Raw genomic sequence first — 22,823 nt, 5'->3', positions numbered from 1 at the left:
TATGTATAATTTCTTGCCTAAAAAATGCTGTATGCTATATTCCCGAATAAAAAACCACATTACTTTCTGAAAGGGATGAATTAACCTAGGCTGAAGCTTGGCCCCATGCTGATAATATGTGTACATTTGGCCTGTTGGCAGGTCTCTAGAACAGAATGTGCAGGGAGAAAAGTACTGAGCACTGAGAAGGGAATGACTGTAATTCACTTGTAGATGGAAAAGAATATATATATTGCTCAAAAATAACATGTAAATACAGACTTAGGACTTATAGAGGAAGAGTTTAGGAAAAACATGTGACAACCTTAAGTATAATTCAGTCTCAGGAGGCATTAATGAATGCCATAGAAGCCTGTAGCAAATTTAAATGCTGGTCACAGTAACTTCAGAATGTTTGGAAACTATTTAATTTTTTTTTTAAAAAAAAGCTTTTCAGGAAGGTATTTTAACACTTTAAGCACATAATTTAAACCAGAAATTATTCCCCTAACTGTCCCAGATAATTTTCTTCTCAAAAGGGCATATATACCACTGCTTCAACTATTGATCTTGAATAAACCAAATTTCTTCATTTCGTTTTTTTTTTCTTCAAAAGTTCCATTTCCCCCCATTTATCTTTTTCAGGGGGGGACAGGTGAAATAATTTTATTTTACTGAGGCCTGAGAAATCTGGCAGCCTGTCCTGCAGATGGAGGTTGTCACAGAATCCATTAGGTTGGAAAAGACCTCTGAGATCATCGAATCCGATTTATGACTGAACACCACCGTGTCAACTAAATTATAGTATCAAGTGCCATTTCCAGTCTTTCCTTAAGCACCTCCAGGGACACAGACTCCCTCCACCACATCCCCTGGGCGCCTCAGTCCCTTGTCTAAACACCCTTTCAATGAAGGAATTCCTCCTGATGTCCAACCCAAACCTCCCCTGGCGTAGCTTAAGACTTTATCCTCTCATCCTGTCACTGCTTATCTGAGACAGAAAGCCATCCTCTACCCGGCTACTACCTCCTGCCAGGGACTTGTAGAGAACACTAAGGTCCCTCCTGAGCCTCCTTTTCTCCAGGCTAAACAACTCCAGCTCCCTCAGCGCCTCCGCACAGGACTTGTGCTCCAGACCCTTCTCCAGCTTTGTTGCGCTTCTCTGGACACGCTGCAGCCCCGCAATGTGCTGCCGGGCGCCCCTGGCCCTCCTGCCGTGCGAGCACGGGCCGCGCCGCTGCCCCGGCAGGGCGGCCGGGCGCGGCGGGTGGGCGGCGGGGGCCGGCCCGCCCGGCAGCGAAATCCGCCCGCGGCTCCCGGCGAAGCCAGCGCGGCCCCAGCGCCCCGCGCCTGGCGGAGCCGCGGCCGGAGGGAATCCAGTCCGGGTTTTGGCGCCGGGGACCGGCGGCGGCGAGGAAGGGCGAGCGGGAGGGGACCGCGCGCTGCGCCCGACAGCCGGGCCGGGCCGGGCCGGGCGGGCAGCCGGCGGAGAAGGAGCGCACCGGAGCAGGTGGGCGAGCGGCGGGCCGGCCACGCCGGCTGCGGGCCCGCCTGGCCGCGGTCGCGGGCCCCCATGGCCGCGGCGCGCCCGCCGCACACACCCACCGCCGCCCCCCGGTGAGCGCCGCCGCCGCCCCTTGGGCACCTCGGCGGGGCCGCTGCCCGCGGCCGCGGCTGAGCGCGGCGGGAGGCGGCCGGGCCGGGCCGGCCGGGCGGAGGCACCATGCAGGCACGGCGCTTGGCCAAGCGCTCCAGCATGGGCAGCCGGCGGCTGAGCGCGGCGGCGCCGCAGGTGGACGCGGTCCGGCCCCCCAAACCCGAGAGCGCCTGGAGGCCGCCCCGGCGGGAAGGCTCCGCTGCGGCGCTGGAAGAAGAGGACGAAGACGAGGACGTGGTGGTTGAGGTGGAGGAGGAAGAGGAGGAGGAGGAGGGCGGCCTGGGGAGCGCCCCCCCCGCGCTGGCCGGCCACGGCAAGGGCCCCCTCCGGGGGAGCCTTAAGGTGCGTCCCGGGAGGGAGCGGGCGGGGGCGGCTGAGGGCCCGGGCCGGGGCGCCGGGCCGGCCGGGAGCCTGGGGGCGGCCTGGGGCCGGCGGCCGCAGGCTGCGCGGGACTCGGGCGCCGGGCCGGCCCTCAGCGAGTCCCAGGCGGAGCGGGCGGCGGGGGCAGCTGGCTAAAAGCGGGCGGGGGGCGTGGGGAGCCACCGGCGTCTGGAGGAGTTTGAGCACTGGGAGCGGAGACTTGGCCGGGTGGAGCGCGGCTGGCGGGGGTTGAAGGATGTGAGCACGGCCGTGTGCGCAGAGGTGTTCGCAGAATTGTGCCTGCGGGGCGTGCGAGCTGCCGGGGCTGGGCAGGCTCCTGTGAGCGCGGTGGCCGTGGTCAGGAGGCCCGGGTGGGCGACCTGTGGAAAGTTTGGGAATGCAGCCCTTCTGTGCAGAGGCCCGAATCAAATCCCATCGAAGCGTGCGCGGTCAGCGCGCTGAAATCGGTGCGGTTTGGAACAACCTGGTGAACACACCCACTGGCTGAGATCCCCTAGATTTAGGCTTAATGATTTTATTATGAAGCGTTTTCTGTAATTATTTTTCTCTTGGGATATACAGGGTAGTAGGATTAAGTCTATGTATAGTACTATAGAGGATTTGTGTAATAGATGTGCACTAATTATGGAAAATAAATGTGTATGAAAGTTTAAAGGGTACCCATTTGAATGGATTTTTTCCAATCTAGATAATAATTCTTACTTAATAATAATTCAGGATTGGATAATTAGGAGTGCTGTATTACCGCTGGGATCTTTCCTGTATCCACAGATGGGGGGAAAAAGAAGGAAACAAATCCAAAACAAAAAACACATAAAGGAAAATAGCAGCATAAATGCAAGTTATCTGCATATTGCTTCAGAGCAGTTTTGTTACAGCACCGAGAGACTCAAGTCTGACACAGCTGGGCCATCAGACTGTAGCTCTTCACTGAGTCTATCAAATGCCATGAGTTGTGGTTATGGTGTCTGGGTCAGACCATCCATGTTGTTTCAGGCCTGACAGGCTGAAACAACTTTGTTGCTACAGAACCAGTGCTTGACACTTGAGTGGTAGCATTAGGATGAAGAGCACTATAACGGGCTTCTGGTCCAATAATTCTGCCCTTAGTAATGAAGGTTTTAAGTGGTAGAGGAGGCTTAGAGGAGCTTCCTGTGTGTACCTATAACATGGGAGTGTACTGTCCTCTTTGTCAACCCTCAACATGCTTTCAAGCAGTAGGACTGTTAGTGGTTGCTGGTATTTCTGCCTTACATCTAGGAGTACCCATACATACAAAAATATTGTGCATGTGTATTTACTTCCTTGAACAGTAAACCTACCTCATAGGCGAGATGAGTGTAGTAATGCCTGTTAGGCTACATTTAGTGTACATAGTAAACTGTCAAGTCGCCGTTGATAACCAGGTGCACATATTTACCTTCTGGAGGAATGTTTCTAACTGTCATTACCTGCTCTGTTTCTGCTTTTCTGTTTATACTTTTGAGTATTATAAACTAGGAGGACTTAAAATTTAACATTGTAAATAAATTACCTTTGGTTTCTGTGCATTTCTTTAGAGATTGTTAGCGTGGGAGTTCTCAAAGCGTAATGGGAGGATTCTTCCAAGTAATTTTAAAGCAACAGATTAAACTTCTCTGCCTTTGGCATTGTGTTTCTGGGTGCTTTTAAGCCTGAAGTGACTGAACTGCAAGTGTGTTTCTCAAAAGTATCTCTGGCTATGTGTCCCTGAGTGTGTTGGAAGGTTGTATTTCTATTAATGAGAGAAGCAGGCATAAAATGAATTCTGAGGTCCAACTGCAAAGCACTGGGAGGGTAATAGGACTGGCATGATCTGGTTGTGGTTTGTCAGCTGGAATTCCTTCCAAATGGAGAAGTGGCATGGAGTCAGCAGCATTTGACTCCCAGACATGGACTTCTGAATTGGAGACTGGGAGCCAAGTATATTGAAGAGGTGTTCACTCCTGAGAGATAGCATAAATTGTTGCATTGACCAATACCTTCATAGTAAGAGAAATCCTAAAGAGCTTCAGAATTTATGTGGACTTTAAAGTAAAGTGGGTTTTGCAGTGTATGCTATCTGGATAATGCAATTAAGAAGTATGTGTGTATTCACATGTATACCTGATGTCTGTACCCTTGAGTGGAATGTTAGAGGTTTCAGAGGCTTGTGACAAAGTCACTTCTATGGGCTGCCTGTGATACATGGATGAAAGCATCATAGGGTCAGCAGTGGAATTAATATTTTTAAGAGGTGCCTGAGACTTTGGTCCACTAGTCAAAATCAAAGTACTGGCACTGTCAGGTCTTACAGCCAAATTCTCTGCTCCAGAAAGGAGTCCACTGTGTGGCTTCATGTTTGATAGTCTAGTTTTGACCCTCACTCTTAAGCATAGAGATAGAGAGGATGAAGTACTGTATAAAGATAAATATTATTTCTCCAGTTTCTAAAGTCGTAGAAAGAGAGAACATCTATGACAAAAAAGAGAGACTTGTGTTCATGGGGAAGATACAAAAATTGTGGTTTTATGTTGCTGTAGATGTGTAGCTGTCCAGGAGGAGAACACTGGAGAATGTTTTGGTTGCTTGTTCTTCCCTGCTATGCTACTATGCTGGAAGAGGCATGAGTATGCTGTGTGCTACTGGTGGGTAATGGCAGAATAGCCAGAGAATCTTGGAGAGCCTGTAAAGCCTTGTTGAGAAGTGCTGTGATTTCTTACTTTGTCAAACTAGTTCATTAATCTCTATATGGAAACAAATTACACCAAGGTGCTGATTATGCAGACTCATTTTGCACATGAAACCCTTTTTATGCAGCCCATATTTGCTTTGGCTGCATTTGGATTTTCAGCCATTTAAAATGAGATGAAAAAGTATTAATAGTGTAATTGCTAGTACTTTGTCTTGAAGCGTGGGTTAATTTGCAGTCCTGTTTAATTAATCTTTTGTATGCAGCCTGGTTGAGATATCACAGCCATGTTAGTACCATGCTGGGGTTAATGCAGTCTGTGGAAACTGCTGAGTTTGTTGATGAGGAAAGGAGTTTTGAAGTAGTGTCCATCAGCAGTCTCCAATGCTGACTTTATCAGATACTTAGAAGAAAACCCCACTACATGTAGCAGAATTATGCTAATTTGTCTGTAAACCATCAGAGTGCTATGGTTGAGAATGTGGGCTAGTAGTGAACATGAGCTTGTGATAACATGCCAGCATGCTGCAATGTTTTCTCTTCTGTTATGAATAGTAAAGGTGTTGGTGCTTTATTCTGTTCAGCCCAGTTGAATTGCCAGTTTATTTCCAGCCCAATTTCTGTCACCAGGCTGAGAGTATGGCCACAGGTCATTCTTAATCCAGCTGACTATGGATGCTGTGTCTATTCCTCACCCATGGAACGACCCGTTCCAGATACAGGCTTGTTTGTGAGCACCTCTTTGTAGTTCAGAAGGATGAATTTCCCACAAGTGGATTCGATCCTGCAAATACATAGCTCCAAAATGACGGAAAATGATCAGATGAAGAGTCTGAAAACTAAAGGCCCAGAAAGCTGCACAGTAATGGCAGAGGAATACAAAAGCCCAAGCAATGTAAGCAAGACTTTAACTTCATGCTTACACTTTAACATCGGGCTCAGTTTCACCCATCTTGTGAGGTGAAATTTATGACAGGTGCAAAATAAGGAGCATGTACAAGTCTGATCCAGTGGTTTTGGAGTGAAGATGGCAGACATTGGTAGGAGTTCATGAAAACCACAGTTTTTGTGGTTTGTTATGTTTTGGGTTGATTTTTTCACCCCTTTTTTTTTTGTTTGTTTGTGTTTTAAAGATAAAGACATCTGTGTGATATATGGGATGGGAGAAGAATCTTTAGAGCTTGTGTGGAAGAAATCAGTTGCCTTTTAGTTATATGTTGTTCAGCTGCATTGAATTCACTCACTTCTCTTTTGCTCCTTCTTTCTGAAGCCAGGTGTGAATTCATTGCTGTCCTTTAAATCAGACTTACAGCTTTGCTCTTTGAATGGGCTATATATTCATTGTGGACAAAAAAAGTGTCTTTCCTTGCTTGATTAGCAAGTGTTATTTAATTTCGCTTTCATGTGTGTGTGCAAATGTATTTTCAGAGGCAATTTGCGAAGTACAATCTTTAAATACCAGATTTGCTTAGTGGAGGAGAGACCTTGCAAGAGACATTAGGAACTTAGGAGGAAAATAAAATGTTCCCTTTCAGACTACTAATAATAATGTTATTTTTATAAATATTGCTGGTTATTAGAACACCAGAACTCATGTCCTGAACTTGGAGCCTGTTAGGCTAGGCTGTGTACAAACTCACAACAAGCATGGTCCTGGTCTACCCAATTGTACAAAGAGTAACACAAGATATGAATAGACACTGATGAACTGTGAGGAACAGCTAAAGGGTGATATGAGAGAGGCAGATAAACACCATCAGCTTAGCCATATTTTGTAAGTAGCTAAAGTTAATTAATTTTTAAATTTCAAACTTTGTTCAGCTTCTTGTTGTTCTTGAGTGAAAACCTGTTTAGTGAAGTTGGTGTGGAAAATTCATAGCTAGACTTGGGATTTTTTCTTTCCTTCCTTTTGAAAAATTGTAAAAGTTTATACATAATACAGATTACTGGAGGCAGAGCTGGGGGTGGTGAGAAAATAAGCTAGTATTTTTTGTCCACTCTCCCCTAATAAAGAATGAATGGAACTAAATTGCTGGGGACTTTGTCATGTAATTTTGTTGTTGTTTGGACACAGACCAAGGAATTGTATTAGAACACCATAACTATGTGAAAGTGAAGCCATTAACAGTTCTGATTTCCTATATTCTTTTTGGTCTAGAATGAGGTCATTTGAGAGGGATCAGTTGACAGCCTTCAGGTATTCAGTACATACGAGTGGATAGAGATGCGCTGCTCAGTCTCTGTCACAAAATGTTTGAGTTGGGAGGGGACCCTTGGAGATCACCTGGCTCAATCCCCCAGCTCCAGTAGGGTCACACAGAGCTGATTGCCCAGGACCATGTCCAGATGCGTTTTGAATATCTTCAAGGAGGGAAACTCCACAGCCTGTTTTGGCAACCTGTGCCATTGCTGTGTCACCCTCACAATGAAGTGCTTCCTGATGTTCAGAGGGAACCTCTTGTATTTCAGTGTGTGACCATTGCCTCTGGTCCTGCCACTGGGCACCACTGAGAAGAGTCTGGCTCTGTGTTCCCTCCATTCAGGTGTTTCTTGACATTACTAAGATTCCCCTAAGCCCTCTCTTCTGGCTGAAGAGTCTCAGCTCTCCTCATAGGAGAGATAATCCAATCTCTTAATCACAGAATCATAGAACAGTTTGGAATGGAAAGCACCTTAAAGATCTTTTAGTTACAAGCCTCTTGTCATGGGCAGGGATGTCACTCACTCACTAGACCAGGTTGGTCAGAGCTCCATCCAACCTGGCCTTGAACACTTCAGGGATGGGGCATCCACCACTTCTCTGGGCACCTGTTCCAGTGCTTCACCACCCTCTGAGTAAAGAATTTCTTCTTAACAGTTACTCTAAACATGCCCTCTTTTCATTTTAAAATCATCGCTCTTTGTCCTGTCACTGTCTGCCCATATAAAAAGTCCCTCTCTGTCATTTGTACCTTGGAGGTACTGGAAAGCTGTAATGAGGTTTCTCCAAAGCCTCATTCTCCATGTTGGCCTTTTGCTGCACTTTCTTTGGTATGTCCATGTCTTTCCTGTATTTGGGATCCCAGAACTGAACCTGTCATTCCAGGTGTGGCCTCTCCAGTGCCTTAGTAGAGGGGGCAGGATCACCTCGTCCCCCCCTGCTGTCAGTACTTTCTCTAATGCAGTGCAGGACATGGTTCAGCTTTTTGCCACAAGGACTCACTGCTGGCTTATGTTCAATTTTGTGTCCACTGGGAACCCAGGGCCTTTTTTGCAAAGCTGTTTTCCAGCTGGGTGGCCTCCAGCACAACCTAGTGCTTGGGATTGTCCCTCCCCAGGTCCAGAACTTCACATTTTCACCTGGTTGGGTTTCTTGAGGTTCTTGTTGGCTCATTTCTTTAACCTGTCAAGGTTTCTCTGGGTGGCAACATGACTGTCAGGTGTGTCACCCACTCCTCCCAGTCTTGTGATCCCTTCCCAGGGATCAAGGTGGGGATGACCAGCCAGCCTGTAGTTCTCTGGTTCTTCCTTGGAGATAGAAGTGACATTTTTTTTCAACTGAAACCTAAGTATTGAGAAAGTGCTTTTCATGGGCTGGTAATTAACATTTGTAATGTGTCCTGTGACAAGTGCAAATACACAGACCATCTGTGCCTTTGTTGATCCTGTGCTCTTCCAAGCTTTCTTCAGACCCAAGGTTACAGAGAAGTCTAAGAATCCTGTAAATCAGCTTTGAACCCTCAAGTCCTACTCTGTTTTTCCAGCTGCTAGATTAGAAATTCCAGTGTTACAAGAGCACTGGGGAGCTCTTACTAGACTGTGGGATAAATCAGTGCCTCAAAGATGAGAGTTTGGCTGCTTGGCCAGCCAGGAGATGCTGGTCCTTGATGTGGATTTTGTAAATACTGTGTGGATTGAGCAATGATGCTTTTTTTTTTTTTTTTTTTTAATTCTCTCAGAATGAATCCACATTGGCTTTATAATACTTTCAAGTGATTTATTGAATTGCTTATTTCTAAAAATAGTGAGCAGCTTGACTAATACTGCAGCTTAAGGCCAGCCCAAAGACTACAGAAGGACAATAGGTCAAAAGAGAAACTCTTAAGTTTTTGTTTATTTTCAGAAATTGAACAGGAAATAGAAGGTGAATGAAAAGAATGTTCATTAGCTCCTCTGGGAATCAGCTTTAATTTCATGAACTTGTGTTCATGGTTTTCATTGTAGCATGTTGCTGAGCAGAGCACACAGGAATTTAATGTTACCACTGCTGCTGCTGAACAATCTGTGATAGGATCACTTTCACTACTCTGGCACCTTGCCAAACTTTCCAATCTCAAATGATTATTACAGTGACATTTGTGGTATTGTATTAAAAAGTACATGTGTGGGTGGTGTTTGTTGTTTGACAACAAAACTAATGAAGACAGGAAACTGAACAACTTCTGTTGCTTGAAGTTTGAATAAAAATACAGATCTTTTTACTTATGTTTTTCAAAACACACAGAGTCTAATTTCCATAAAATCCTAACCCAGCTGAAGTTGATGGAAAAGTCCTGCTACTTTACGCATATTTGGGATTTCAGTCCAATTAATTGAACACAAGTATAAATCTACTAGTAGACTAAAACCATTTCATAATGGTCCTAATAATTGTAAAAGACTGTTATGATCACTAAACACAAAATCAGAGGGAAAGTAAAATGCCTCAGTGATCAGATACTGATGTGTGAAATTACAGTGTTTTACCATCTTTCATGTATTGTTTTAAATGGTAGAGGAAAGATTATTTGAACTTTAGATGGGCAGTGCTCTTAAAACAAGCAGTCAAGATTGGATGGTTACTTAAATTTTATTTTGTGCTTCAGCAGATAAGGTGGCTGATGCCTACATCATACTGACATAGAGAGCAAATTGTACAATCACTTTCTATAAACTGGACTTTGTAAAGCTGGCAAGAGAAACATTTGAGCCAGCCTGATATTTTATGTACATATGCATATCCCTTTTAAGTGGTATAAAAAAACTCTAACTGGATCCAAAATGCTTTTTACCTCGTATTTCTCAACAATTTTCTTTCTATGATGCAGTGATGAGGAATGTGAGTACCTCCAGAAGAAAAAAATCTGATTTTTCTACTTTAAAATACTTTAAAGGCAGCACTGTGATGCAGTCCTTGCTGCCTTTAGGTCTAGGTCAGTGGTAGGCCATGGAAAGCTGTTCACATCTGATTTACAGAGCTATACAAAAAAAACAGTGAAATAAATAAGGGTGAATTTGTGGTTGCAAAGGATTTAGAGTAATATTTTCCTTCAACATGTGTGACCAACACTGTTTCAGACAATTGTCCCTACTTTCTCAGAGCAGGAGAGAAATGCTTGGTCTTGCAGGAGTTTCTTTCTCCATGCTGGTAGGTTCATCTGCTGGAGCAGCAACATGGGTAGCATAGAGCACTTTGTGCCTGGGCACTGGATGTGCCACAAACTGGAGTTTATGTTTCATCAGTTCCAAAAAGGATAAAGTATTTCTTTCCTCCAGCTCCTAGTTACTCACAGGCAGTTTTGTGCTTGTGCCAGAATTTATTATGTGCTTTTGTGGGTTACTGAAACAGTGGAAAACACATGCAGCAGTGTCTGTAGACTCTATGGTGTCCTTTAGTTATGGTGGATCAAGGAAGGGCTTGCCAAGCATCTTAATAGCACAGAGGAAAAGATGGGATATCACAGCTAGGACAGGCATATGGAGGAAAGAGAAGGTTAGAAATGGAGCAAGCCTTCATCCTTTAGAAGACAGAAGCCATGTGGCAGTTGGACTGCGCTTTACTTTGGGCCTGGTGGTCCTTCAGGTTCTTTGTTGTTGCAGTGTGATTTCATGGTTTCCCGAGAACTTCAGGTTTCTCCCCTGAAGTTGTCCTACCAGGTTTGTCAATCACTCCTCCTTTCCCCACCCTGACCCCTGCCAGCACTGTCTGTCACTCCTGGCATTCCAGAAGTGCAGTCAAGTGATTGGGCAGGTTCAAAAGATCCTCTCCACCCCCGGGGGCATTGGGCCATCCTTTGTCCTTTGTCTCCTGAGACCTCCTCTCCCATACCTGGTTGGTGGCTCCCTGTCCCTTCCCCCATCCCCTCCCCCAGGTAAAAGAGAGGGGAACCACGCGGTCAGGGCAGTTCTGATGGAGCAGTGATGGGATTCAGAGTTCTGCTTGGAGCTGCTCCTACACTCAGAGGCCTGTGGGCCAGAATAAAGCTCTGGATTAAACCCTCCATCAGAACCAAGTCCTTTCCTTCACCGTAGCCTTAAAGTCTTCTCTAGCAAACCTGAGGAGCGGGACCTCTGCGAGGGAAGCTCCATTCCACCGCCACGTGAACTCCGGCTGGCCTGGACTTGTTGTCCTCATGCTCCCAGCTGCAACATCCAGCCAGCCAAAGGTGTCTCTGGGGTGAAACACCACAGTTGCCGCCATTTGGTTCAGCAGCAGGGGCCAGACAAGCCAGGGTGCATCTGTTACAAATATTGGTAACTGCAATGTATTGCCACCCAATGTGGGGCTCTCGGAAGATCACAAGGCCACGGAGAGACTTTAAGGCAGCTTGGCATCGACTGGCAGAGCTTTGAAGACAGAGCTCTCCAGGAGAGACTTGGGAATTTATCCCACAGAAGGCTCACAGATGTCCTGCACCTTTGGAAAATTCAGCTCCTTTTTGATGAGTCAGACCTTCTGAGAGGAGAAAAGGGGAGTTCCTCCTGCCCCGAGGAGTCCTATTCAGGTGAAGAGAAGACCTCACTGGACCGGGACAGACTGGCCCTGATTTAGGTGAGTATCCCCGCTCCATAGGGGGGTGGGAAGCTCAAAAACAGTGCCTGACGAGGGACTTGTTCTTTTTTGCTCTTATTAGAGCACAGAAAGGCTGCGCAGCCCCGCGGAGCGGGGAGTGAGCGCTCTAGGTGCGGCCACAGACCGCGTGGCTCTGCTGTGTTGAGAGCCCGCACGGCAGCAGCAGAGGTGGCGGCGCCGGCTCAGAGCTCCTGAGCGTGGTGGGAAGGGACAGGCGGGAGGGTAGAGCTGCGACTCCGTCTTTGCTGCCCGCGAATGGTGCTGATCCGCGGCTCGACCACAGGCGGCAGTTTTAAGGGCAGCACAGGCTGCTGCGCTGTGCAGTGCTGAAATTTGGGTGTTTTCACTTCTTAACCACAGTTTTTGGAAATCGGTAGCGAATTCGTTTTGTTTTTGGTTGTGTGAGGTCCTGCTGCGCCTTTTACATCTAAAATGGGGGCAAAGCTAAGCATGACACAACGGAGTGTATTATCAGATTATAGGAATTTTAGTTAGTGGAAAGGTCTTGTTTTCTAAGGTAAAATTGAAACAGTTTATAAGGTGGCTTTTTCTACACTTCCCGCAAGTTTCTCCTGAGCAAGTCCAAAATACCCACTTCTGGGACAGGGTGGGTCACAAATTGGTAACATTGGGATGGTCTGGGGACACAACTTCAGCCAAATTTGTGTTTTGGAGTTTACAAGTTTGATCAGCTTTACTTAAGCAAAGGGAAGTGAAGGAAAAGCCAAATAACAAGGAATGTACCTTTACTCTTTCTTTTTCTCCCCACCCCAGTCCTGAACCCTCTACCCCAAAACTTGGTATTTTAAGGAGAGCAGACTCTGGTCAAGCCCAGGGAAGCTGGCTCCCTGAGCATCTTAAAGTGTCCAAGTCCCACTGTCCACAAAGTCCTGGCTAGACCATGTGGAATTCTCCCCAGTCCCCTGTCTCCCCAGCTAACAAACCCTATTTCTCCCCATTGGGCCATTAGGTATCTCCCCAACAAGGGCTCTGGATAATCTAACACAAACAGGCGTAGAATTGCCAATTGTCCATTTGGCCCCTCAATTTGGACAATACTCTCTCCAACCTGGTATGCCATCCCCAGCGATGCTCCCCCAAAATTGGAATTTGGCTGTCATTGATATAAAGGATTGTTTCTTTCAAATTCCCGTACACCCTGACGATGCACCACGTTTCGCATTTTGGTCCCTACTATCAACAGGGGAGCCCCGAGGAAGAGGTACCATTGGAAAGTTCTTCTTCAAGGACTGAAAGTCTTGCCATCGATCTGCCAGCGGTATGTCTCTTCTTACTGTTCCTGGTGCATGCAGCTGCAGAAAAGGCCATCACCTATCATTATATGAATGATATCCCTGTGTGTGCCCCCAGTGATGATTTACTCACCCATGTGCTTGACCTAACAATCGATGCATTGATTGTTGCCAGGTTCGAGCTCCAGGAAAAGAAAATTCAAAACATGCCACCTTGGAAGTACTTGGGCTAAGAAATTGGAAAGAGGACCATTGTTCCTCAAAAATTTGAAATCAAAACAAAGATCAAGACCCTTGTGGATGTCCACAAGTTGTGTGGGTCTTTAAATTGGGTAAGGCCCTGGCTAGGTCTGACTAATGAAGATCTTGCCCCTCTTTTCAATTTATTGAAAGGAGGAGAGGACCCAAGTTCTCCTAGGGCTATTACCCCAGAGGCAAAGAAAGCTCTAGAAAAAGTTCAGGCAGCAATGTCCAGAAGACAGGCCAACCAATGTTGGCCTGGCCTGCCATTCAAATTTATCATCTCAGGTAAGTTGCCACACCTCCATGAAATGATTTTCCGGTGGGAGCAGAAACAAACACCTAAGGCAAAGGAAACAGCTAAAAAGGGCCAGAGCCAGAGGGACCCTCTCTTGATCATAGAGTGAGTCTTCTTCAGTCACCAAAGGGCCAAGAGAATGACAAAACCCCAGCAGAACTGATCCAGATAGCTAAGACAAGGATCAAGGAGCTGGCAGGATGTGACTTTGAGTGCATTCACATTCCAATTGGATTAAAATCAGGCCAAATTACTAAGGCAGTGTTGGAACGTTTGCTTCAGGAAAATGAGGCATTGCAGTTTGCTCTGGATTCCTACTCAGGACAAATTTCTATCCATCAGCCCACCCAAAAAATTTTCAAACAAGAAGTTCAATTCACCCTGAAATTGGGAAGTGTTCAAAGTAGGAAACCTTTAAAAAAGGCTCTGACCGTGTTTACAGACATGTCCAGGAGATCCCACAAGTCCATTATGACTTGGAAGCATCCTCAAACTTAGCAGTGGGAGACAGACATTGCTGAGGTGGAAGGTTCACCTCAGCTTGCTGAGTTGACTGCAGTTATTAGGGTCTTCGAGAAGTTCTCAGAACCATCCGATTTGATTACAGACTCTGCCTACGTGGCAGGAGTAGTATCCAGGGCAGGTCAAGCAATACTGCAAGAAGTGTCTATCATTGCACTTTTCTAATTGCTCAAAACTTGTAAAGTTAGTCTCCCACAGAGAGCAACCATTTTATGTGATGCACCAACCAACCTGCCAGGTTTTACCACTGAAGGCAACAGAAGGGCAGATGCTCTTGCTGCGCCTGCAGAGATGACCCCTCTCCCAAATGTTTTTGAACAGGCAAAAATCAGCCACCAGCTTTTCCACCAAAATACACCTGGCCTAGTTCATCAGTTTCACATCACTCAAGAACAGGCCAGAGTGATTGTGGCCACATGCCCCAATTGCCAACAACATGCACTCCCTAGATAAGTGCAGGAGCAAAGCAGAGGGGGTTGAACAGTTGTGAGCTGTGGCAATTTATGTAACACACATACAATCATTCAGATGGCAGAAATATGTTCATGTCAGTGTAGATACCTTTTCTGGAGCGGTCTATGCCTCTGCCCACACGGGCAAATCATCCTCTGATGCCATAATGTACCTCCTACAGGCTTTCACTTTCATGGGCATCCCTAAGGAGTTGAAAACTGATAATGGCCCACTTACAAATCCAAGGAATTCAGTAGTTTCCTGCAGCAAACGGAAGCAGAGCACAAAAAAGGCATCCCCTACTCCCCTACAGGTCAAGCTGTAGTGGAAAGGACTCAAGAGAGTCCTGGACCAGCAGCATCAGGTCCTGAAAATGGAACCTCCCCACATCTAGTTGTCCAGAGCACTGTTCACAATTAATTTTCTGAACTGTTCTTTTGACAACCTGAGTCTGCCTGTCGTATGCCACTTTGGGGGGAGCAGTCAGATGTCCGTGAAAGAAAAGCCTCCAGTCTTAGTAAAGGACCCTGAGACTTGGAAGACAGTGGGACTTTACAAATTGGTTACATGGGGATGTGGATATGCCTGCATGTCCACCCCCTCTGGTTTAAAGTGGGTTCCATCCAAATGGTAAGGCCCTATGTCCCCAAGGTCTCAGAGAGGTCTACAGAAGCGCCCTAGGTCGCTAATGGTGCCTGGAGGAGGAGACACCGCACATGTTCCCTGGAAGAAATTCCATTTACACCTCCTATCTGGAATAGTTTGTAATATATTTCTGACTTGGGTTTCCTTTTACCGGTTTAGATCGCACTGTTTGTGTGCAGTTTCAAGTCACCATGAGACCAAGCCTGCGCCTCATCCTACTCATGATCATTCCACCAGCGATCCCCTGCACAGGCCCTCAGCCCAAAGCAAACATATGGAGCCATGGGCAGGTTCCCCCCTTGTCTGCTTGGAAGTCCATGCACCTTTGGCAAGCTCAGCCTGTTTACCCCAAATCGAACAAATCTAATGCATTGGCAGATAAAAAACAATGCACATAAATTTGCCATCCAAAAAGGGACCTAAGACAATTAGACCCAGACTGTAATTTGGAAGTTGTTCACTGGTCCAGATTTAAGGCCACTGCAATTAAGAGTCCTTCTGCTGTGGATCTCGGCAGCAAAAAGCATGGGAGAATTTGGCCAATTGGAATAATGGGTTGCAAAACAGGCAAACCTCACTTCTACTGCCCCGAGTGACCTCTTATCAGATGAGGAAATTACCAGACAAGCCACCATTCAAAACAGGGCAGCCATAGACTATACGCTCCTCCTGCACAACCATCACTTTGAAAAATTTGAAGGTCTCTGCTGCCTCAACCTGTCATCGAAAGCAGAGAATGCCCATGCTGTGATCAACAGCATGAAAATCATGGCGAACGACATCGAGAGAAACAGACGACTGGCTGAGTGGACTGTTCAAGGGCTGGGGACTCTTGGGCTAGTTGGGATCTATTCTAAAAACTGTGTTTTTAGTACTGTTTATTCTAGTTATTGTTATTGTAGTTGTTAGCATTGGTTTTGGGCTGATCAAGCACATGGTTTACAAGCTAATTTCAAGCTCATCTTCCCTCCTTGCAGTCTACCATTTGGAAGCCCCTTGTGCTCCAGTGGATGACCTCGAAGCCTCAGTTGAAGATAGGGATCCTCCTGAAGGAGGGGAACCAATTCACCAACCATGGTTTGGCAAGCATTCTGCCCCCCAAACCCAGTCCTCTTCATTTTAAACAAAACTAGGTGGGGGTTGCAGTGTGATTTCATGGTTTCCCCAGAACCCCAGGTTTCTACCCTGTAGTTGTCCTACCAGGTTTGTCAATCACTCCTCCTTTCCCCACCCTGACCCCTGCCAGCACTGTCTGTCACTCCTGGCATTCCAGAAGTGCAGTCAAGTGATTGGGCAGGTTCAAAAGATGCTCTCCAGCCTCGGGGGCATTGGGCCATCCTTTGTCCTTTGTCTCCTGAGACCTCCTCTCCCATACCTGGTTGGTGGCTCCCTGTCCCTTCCCCCATCCCCTCCCCCAGGTAAAAGAGAGGGGAACCACGCGGTCAGGGCAGTTCTGATGGAGCAGTGATGGGATTCAGAGTTCTGCTTGGAGCTGCTACTACACTCAGAGGCCTGTGGGCCAGAATAAAGCTCTGGATTATACCCTCCATCAGAACCAACTCCTTTCCTTCACCGTAGCCTTAAAGTCTTCTCTAGCAAACCTGAGGAGCGGGACCTCTGCGAGGGAAGCTCCATTCCACTGCCACGTGAGCTCCGTCTGGCCTGGACTTGTCCTCATGCTCCCAGCTGCAACATCCAGCCAGCCAAAGGTGTCTCTGGGGTGAAACACCACAGTTGCTGCCATTTGGTTCAGCAGCAGGGGCCAGACAAGCCAGGGCAAGTCCAGTTCCCCATATTGGAAACTGCAATACTTTATTCTCCCATGAGATACTATTCCATCCCTGTAGTGGTTTGGTAGAGGGCTGTTTCCTGGAGCAGCTGGAGAAGGCCGCCTTTCGCCTCTGCATATTTTTACTGATGTTATTTTGTTGCTTTCAAGGGTAATGAGTTGTAACTCTGTGATACTGTTTATTGTGTAGTCAGACACAAAAATAAACTCCTTTTTTGGCACCTCTCCTAATCTGAACAGAAAAACTGCTACATGTTTTTATCTCAAGCTCAACTCTGCTTTGAGAGAATCTTCTGCTGGAGGCAGTGCTTCTTGCTTGTTCTCCTCCACTGAGGGATAGTGCTTTCTACTTCCAGCCTCAAGATCTGTTAGAGATAAGGATTTGTGCTTAATTTTTGTCTTGTAATATCTCCTCCAGGCTTTCAGCATGAGGGATCAGCACTGGCTCTTTCATTCACAGCACCTATTTCATTCAGAAGTTAAAACAGTTGCATACATCTGTGAACTCCCTTGGTTTAATTTCAATTAAATGCCATAATTTAAACCAACAAATAAAAAAGCAGAGTTCTAGGATGTAAAGTCAAATGGATTATATTTCCATACCCTCTTAAGTGATCTAACATCTGCAGTATCTCCTCTAAGCTGGCCTCTTTTAAAGTCAGACAATAACTTTTGACCTCAGAAATCTCACATCTCTATATTAATTGTAAGAGATCTTGAAAATAAAGCCAATCTGGTTTTCTTTTCACTAAAAATATCCTACTTGTTCCAGTCAAGAGGAGGAGGGTTTTCAAATGCAGATGTGACCCCCAATCAAGGGTTTTTTTTTGCTGAGGAGCAAGTGAAGCAGCATTTCCAAAACCTTCTGCTAAGTGTGGTGCCTCTGTAGTGCCTCTATAGTTTAATTTTTGTGAGCTCTTACTTACTTGATCCTGAATAAGATTATAGAAGTGGTAGTACTTCTTTGAGCTGCTGCCATCCTTACTGATCCCAGATCACCAGCAGATGAAGAGAGAAACAGGTGGAGTGTCTTGTACATCTTCAGCAATGGTCTTCATTATGTTATTTTGGATAATTTGTGCTTATAAGAAATAGATGTATAAAATATGTTACATTGGTGAGAAATATAAGGTTTCTTAAGCACACAAGCTGGAGCTGAGAAGATTGCTTCATGGTATTTCAAAACCACAGCTGGCAGCAGAGAGAAGGACCTAATTTGCAAGCGAATGAATGTGGCTTGCACAGAGATGGGTCTTTCTCCAAGGTGATCTGAGGAACACCCAGGGGATGAATACTCAATAAATATCTGAGATTGAGATAGCCAGAGCCATCAGGAAGACTCACCTCAGTGCGAGTTCCAGTAACTGGATGATGGGCATACATCGATTCTGGACATGGTTTTGTTCTGCTGGGAGCAGAGAAAAGAAACTACATGAATATGTGAGCCTCTGAAAAGAAGAAAAGAAACCCTGCCTTAGGCAGAATAGATGGAATAAGAACTGCTCGGTATAAGAACTGCTCAGACAGAACAGTTGGTGTGAACATAGGAGATCCGATGCCACAGAGGTCGGACCTGCATCTCACCCAGCACAGATCCTGGGCTTGGCACTGTTCTTTTGATTGTGGCTGTCTAAGACTGAAATAAAAAAATCTATTTTATTAATTGTTAAATTCGGCTTGATCATTTTTACTTGTAACAGTCTTGAAATAGTTCAACTAGTAAATGCCATATTGATATATCAGTAAGACAGTCCATATACAAGGCTGTATTAAGCTATATGGGCTGTTGTGTACAACTTTTTAATCTAGAAAATCAAAATTAGGGGCAGCAAAGACAGTAGATACTTTACCACTGGGTTCTAAGACCCTTTTTGCATCTCTTGCAAGTAAAATCACCATTTCATAGAAAATAGATATTCATAGGCATATCATAAAAATATACCGTGACATAAGGTTTCAGAACTCAAGTCAGTGCAGTGGGAACACATGGTTTGATGTTGTTCACTACTTGCAGCTTATAAGTACATCTAGTAATGCAACAGAAATAAGAACAGAATTCCCACATTGGTTTTGTCTCCAGTTCTAGGGTTTTTAGCTTCCCCAGAGATGACCAGCAAGACCTGAGTGTATCCACCTCTTTTCTCTTTCTGTTCTCTTTGGCCAGCCCAAAGCACACATTTCCAGGCCCGCATCTGTTCTCTTTGTGGCCACAGGTTGCTCTGATGGCATTGGGCATTGCTTACACTGCTATCGCTGCAGGAGAGGTGAGGTGAACCTGCTGCCTGGCACTTGCTTCCTTCCCACTTCCAGGGTCAGGCACGTAGGTCCTTGTGAGAAAAAATATGTGATAATTGGTTTAGTTAATTTTAAATTCACTTTCTGTGCAACCATCAATTGGGAAGGTAATTATGACTGCCCATTCCTGGCCTGCAAGTCCTGCTTTTAGCATGGTGGAGTACCAAGTGGTGAGCATGCTTGGCAAAGATTGAAGCAACAGAATTCCTAAATAAAAAATGAACCTGTTTTTTGCAACTATGACCCTCCACTTTCCTCCTGTTTAAGACTTTCCAAGGTACTGTCAATATTTTTAGATGTTTAGAGGCAGTGTCTTAGGCACTTGTTTTATTTAAGAAAAGGAAAGCAGGGCTGGAATAGCTCTGCTGAGATCCTGCCAGTGATGATTGGCCTGGGGGCCAATGTCTAGCTGGAACCCAGGTAGTTGGGTTTGCAGGGTAGTCACTGCAGGTCACACCCCTCTGTGTACAGCATAGCCAGGACACAGAACACACAGTTATTTCTTTGAGACTTAAACATTGCAAGCAAATTTTGAAGAGGCACACTTTCAGTAATTAGTATTAAAATTTGGTAACTTACTTATTGGTGTCTGATAATGTTAGAAGTTATGCCATGTACTTTTCTGTGAGGAACTTACTATACCTGCATATGGGATGGGAAAGAAAGCTACCATACTTCCACATCTTCATTCATTTGTTGATGTGGAGGAGAGAAAAAGGCACAAATATCTCTGAATAATTTTTGTTCAGACCTGAAAATGGTGTATGGGAGGGACCATGAATTCTCAGCGTTCCTTACCGTCTTCAGTAAGACCTTTTTGTCCAGTTTTAATAACATTTATGCTTCATGTGCCAGTTAGTGCAGTAGTTCAGATGTCAGAAGTTGGTGGTAGTTTTATTTGGGGTACAACAAGTACCTGGCTGGGTACTGGATTTCAAAAGTGGGAGTGAAAGTTTCTTTCATTCATCTGGGTAGATTCTCTAGAACTCAGAAACACCTTAAACTGGTGCTGGGATATGTGGGTTTTGTAGATGAGTTATGTTTAGCCAGGTAAGTGCTGACATACACGTGATGATGGTGGGAGGGTAGAAACTACTTGCTTACTGCAGTTCTTGCTGCATAACACTGTATTGTGAATCCAGGCAACTTAACATACTTAGAATTGTGTTTTAATACATAGAAAATAAATTCTTTGGATGGTTTTCTATGTTTGGTCAAATGAAGATAGGGATTTTTTCCTAGCCTGGTTGAAGATGAATAGTGCATTACTGTACATTAATGTGTACTGTATATTGTAAAGAACATTTACAGTGACCTTAAAATGCATTATGTTCTATATTGTTAGAGACCAACAATTTATAAATGCTTAGAGTGATTAGATTGATGTGATTTATGTGTAATGAGCAACTGCTGGTGAAGCGAGTAATTAAATGCAAAGTATACTCAAAAATATAATAATACATTGAAATTCAGGGCAGATTATTTCCAAGCATCATTACGAGAATCTGTCTTATCTCTTTGTGTTGCAGTATGAATAGGGATTTCTGGCAAAATGGAAATCTGATGCATTCTTTCCTTCCAGTGAGGACACTGTTTTTGAATGTCAAAAATTAGAGCCTTTTAACATGGAAAAAAAAACCTCTTTGTAACAGAAACCTGAAGTAGAAATATTGTATGAAGCAATTAAATGAACTAAAATCTTTGTCCTTCCAGGGATTTAATTTAAATATTTTTTTACTTGCATTTAATTTTGGTAGCAGGTTTGGTGTTTCTCATTTTTGCTTTTTGTGTTTTGTTGTGAACTTAATTCCTGGTTTCTTTCTTGTTGAGAAAAGTGGCTTATCCCTATCCCTAGAGCATTGCCTGGCTGTTCAGGGCCTGAATAGGGCCTTGCAGTTCTTGAGCTCTTGTTATTGATCTCTTATTTGGCTGAACATTTTAAATGTATGTCATCTTACATATACACATTTCATTCTTGTTTCCCATTAACATGCTAGGCTGAAATATATTGATTCCTTCTTTCACTTCCCCATTGAGCTGCCTATTTGTTTTTTAATGGATCAAAAATGTTGCTAAAGCCTTGTTTAATTAAAAAAAAATTCTGGAACTTTTGTTTTCTTGCCAGTTGGGAGTTTTATTGGCAGTCCCAAATACTTAGAATGATTACATCTATTTCAGAAAACGGAAAGAGGTGGTCAGAAAGCCAGAATCAAAAAACTGTTTATGAAAAACAGCAGTGTTATACAGAAGGTTGGCTGGTGCTAAACCATCTCATAGCTAATCTGTCTAATCTGGTGGTTTTTTAATTGGTGTTTAATCTAAAGAGTTTTTTGATGGAATTAGATCAGTTGATTACATCGTAAATCTGATGGAAATCAAAAATCCACATCCAAAACTGTGTCTTCTTTATCGCTATGTAGTGTTAATATTGTGCATAGGCCTAGGACTCGCTGTTAAAACTATTTCTCTATTAACAATGCAAATAGCCAGAATTGGAGCAGTGAGTTGGGTGATTGCTGGTGGGGTGGGTTTTTTTGATACGTGTTTTTCAATTAGCATGTTACACCCTCCCTGATTTATCACTACCCCTCAACCCTGCCTCTCCCACTCTAGGAAACAGCCTAGTGTGGCTAGTGAGGGATCTTGTTGCTTTTGGAATGAAGTGACGCTGGAGTTGAGTCCAGTTAGAGTGGTCTGTAAGTGAGGTAAAGGAAATACAGCTTTATGGGTTGAGGGGAAAAAAAAAAGTTTGTACAAAAATGGATACAGGCAGTGCTCTGTTGAGCTGGGCAGCTGCCATGTGGAAATCAGCCCTTGAGATGTTTATAAAACTGTCAGCAAAGTAGGTATGGTATGTGGTGTGGCAATTCTTCCAATAGTTTATTTCCATCTGTCCGTGTCATCTATTACAAAGCCTGTTAAAAATTACATTTCTATTCCTGCTGTGCCCACCTGAATCCACAGGTTGTGCACCAAAAAAAAAAAAAAAAAGGAAATTTGAAAGAACATGGGAAGGAGTCAGTTTTCACATTTGAAGATACATTTCCATACAGTTGGGTCACTAGAGGCAAATAATGCTAATATTCTTGGGAGTTTAATGCCTTCTGTTGTATAGGAAACACAGACATCTTAATGCCTGTTACATGCTACTGGGTTATTTGTAAATAAATAACTCCAGTTTTTAAGCAGCAGTGTACCGTAAGCAAGGGAAGATGATAAAGTTCGATCAGGTTGTGCTAAAGGAGTGACATACATAATCTGTCAAATCCGACTCTGTTTCCATATAAATGTGATGAATCTATTTATTCTAGTTTTTGCTGATCCTTTGAATAGGCAATTCAGTGCTTGAGTTGTCTTTTTGATCAATAATTTTTTTTGCTCTTCAGGGTAAAATGCAAGCTGTAATTTAACTGAAATTGGAGGAGACTGAAGTTTGATTGCAATGTCAGCGTCTTATCAGGATGTGCTCTTGGATAGGGCAAAAATTGACTGCGCATAAGTTAAGGCCTAAACTACTGAAAAATTGCAGCCTGCACATCATTTGTAAAGGAATAGGGAAGCACTTCTTTAAATTCCTGTTTGTGTCAGTGTCAAACATGCTCATCATTTTGGACAGGACTTACATTGCAACACGTGGTCTTGATATGGAGTTCAGGACTAGCAATTTGGTTATGACAAAATACCACCAATAAAAGTTTCTATTGCCAAGTTAAGATAGGTTTTGCAATGAAAAATTAATATACTGCTGAAAATAGTAACTATGCTAATCATTTAGCTGTCACATGGATTATTAAACTTTGTCGTTTAATAA

General features: G+C 44.5%; 1 protein-coding gene and 1 long non-coding RNA gene across 3 annotated transcripts in view; both read left to right on the top strand.

Annotated features, from left to right (window-relative positions):
- The first annotated feature begins 1,624 nt into the window (after nucleotides 1-1,624).
- Nucleotides 1,625-22,823, top strand: part of ZNF704 (zinc finger protein 704) — a 105,353-nt gene continuing 84,154 nt past the window's right edge. Inside the window, exon 1 of one of the 2 annotated variants that reach the window (XM_085572284.1) lies at nucleotides 1,625-1,978. In XM_085572284.1, coding sequence (XP_085428410.1) covers nucleotides 1,703-1,978 — 276 coding nt within the window. In that variant the 5' untranslated portion in view covers nucleotides 1,625-1,702. The remainder of the gene's footprint in view (nucleotides 1,979-22,823) is intronic. The other variant, XM_021550571.3, reaches the window with a different exon arrangement.
- LOC146768416 (uncharacterized) lies at nucleotides 2,073-22,008 on the top strand. Its single transcript, XR_014952961.1, has 2 exons — nucleotides 2,073-11,496; nucleotides 12,722-22,008. It is a non-coding gene; the product is annotated as an uncharacterized LOC146768416 (long non-coding RNA).

The sequence above is a fragment of the Lonchura striata genome, chromosome 2 (assembly GCF_050655825.1).
Source record: "Lonchura striata isolate lonStrDom1 chromosome 2, ASM5065582v1, whole genome shotgun sequence".
NCBI classification, from domain to species: Eukaryota; Metazoa; Chordata; class Aves; order Passeriformes; family Estrildidae; genus Lonchura; species Lonchura striata.
The sequence above is the reverse complement of the archived record's forward strand: the minus strand, read 5'-3'. Positions and strand labels throughout refer to the sequence as shown.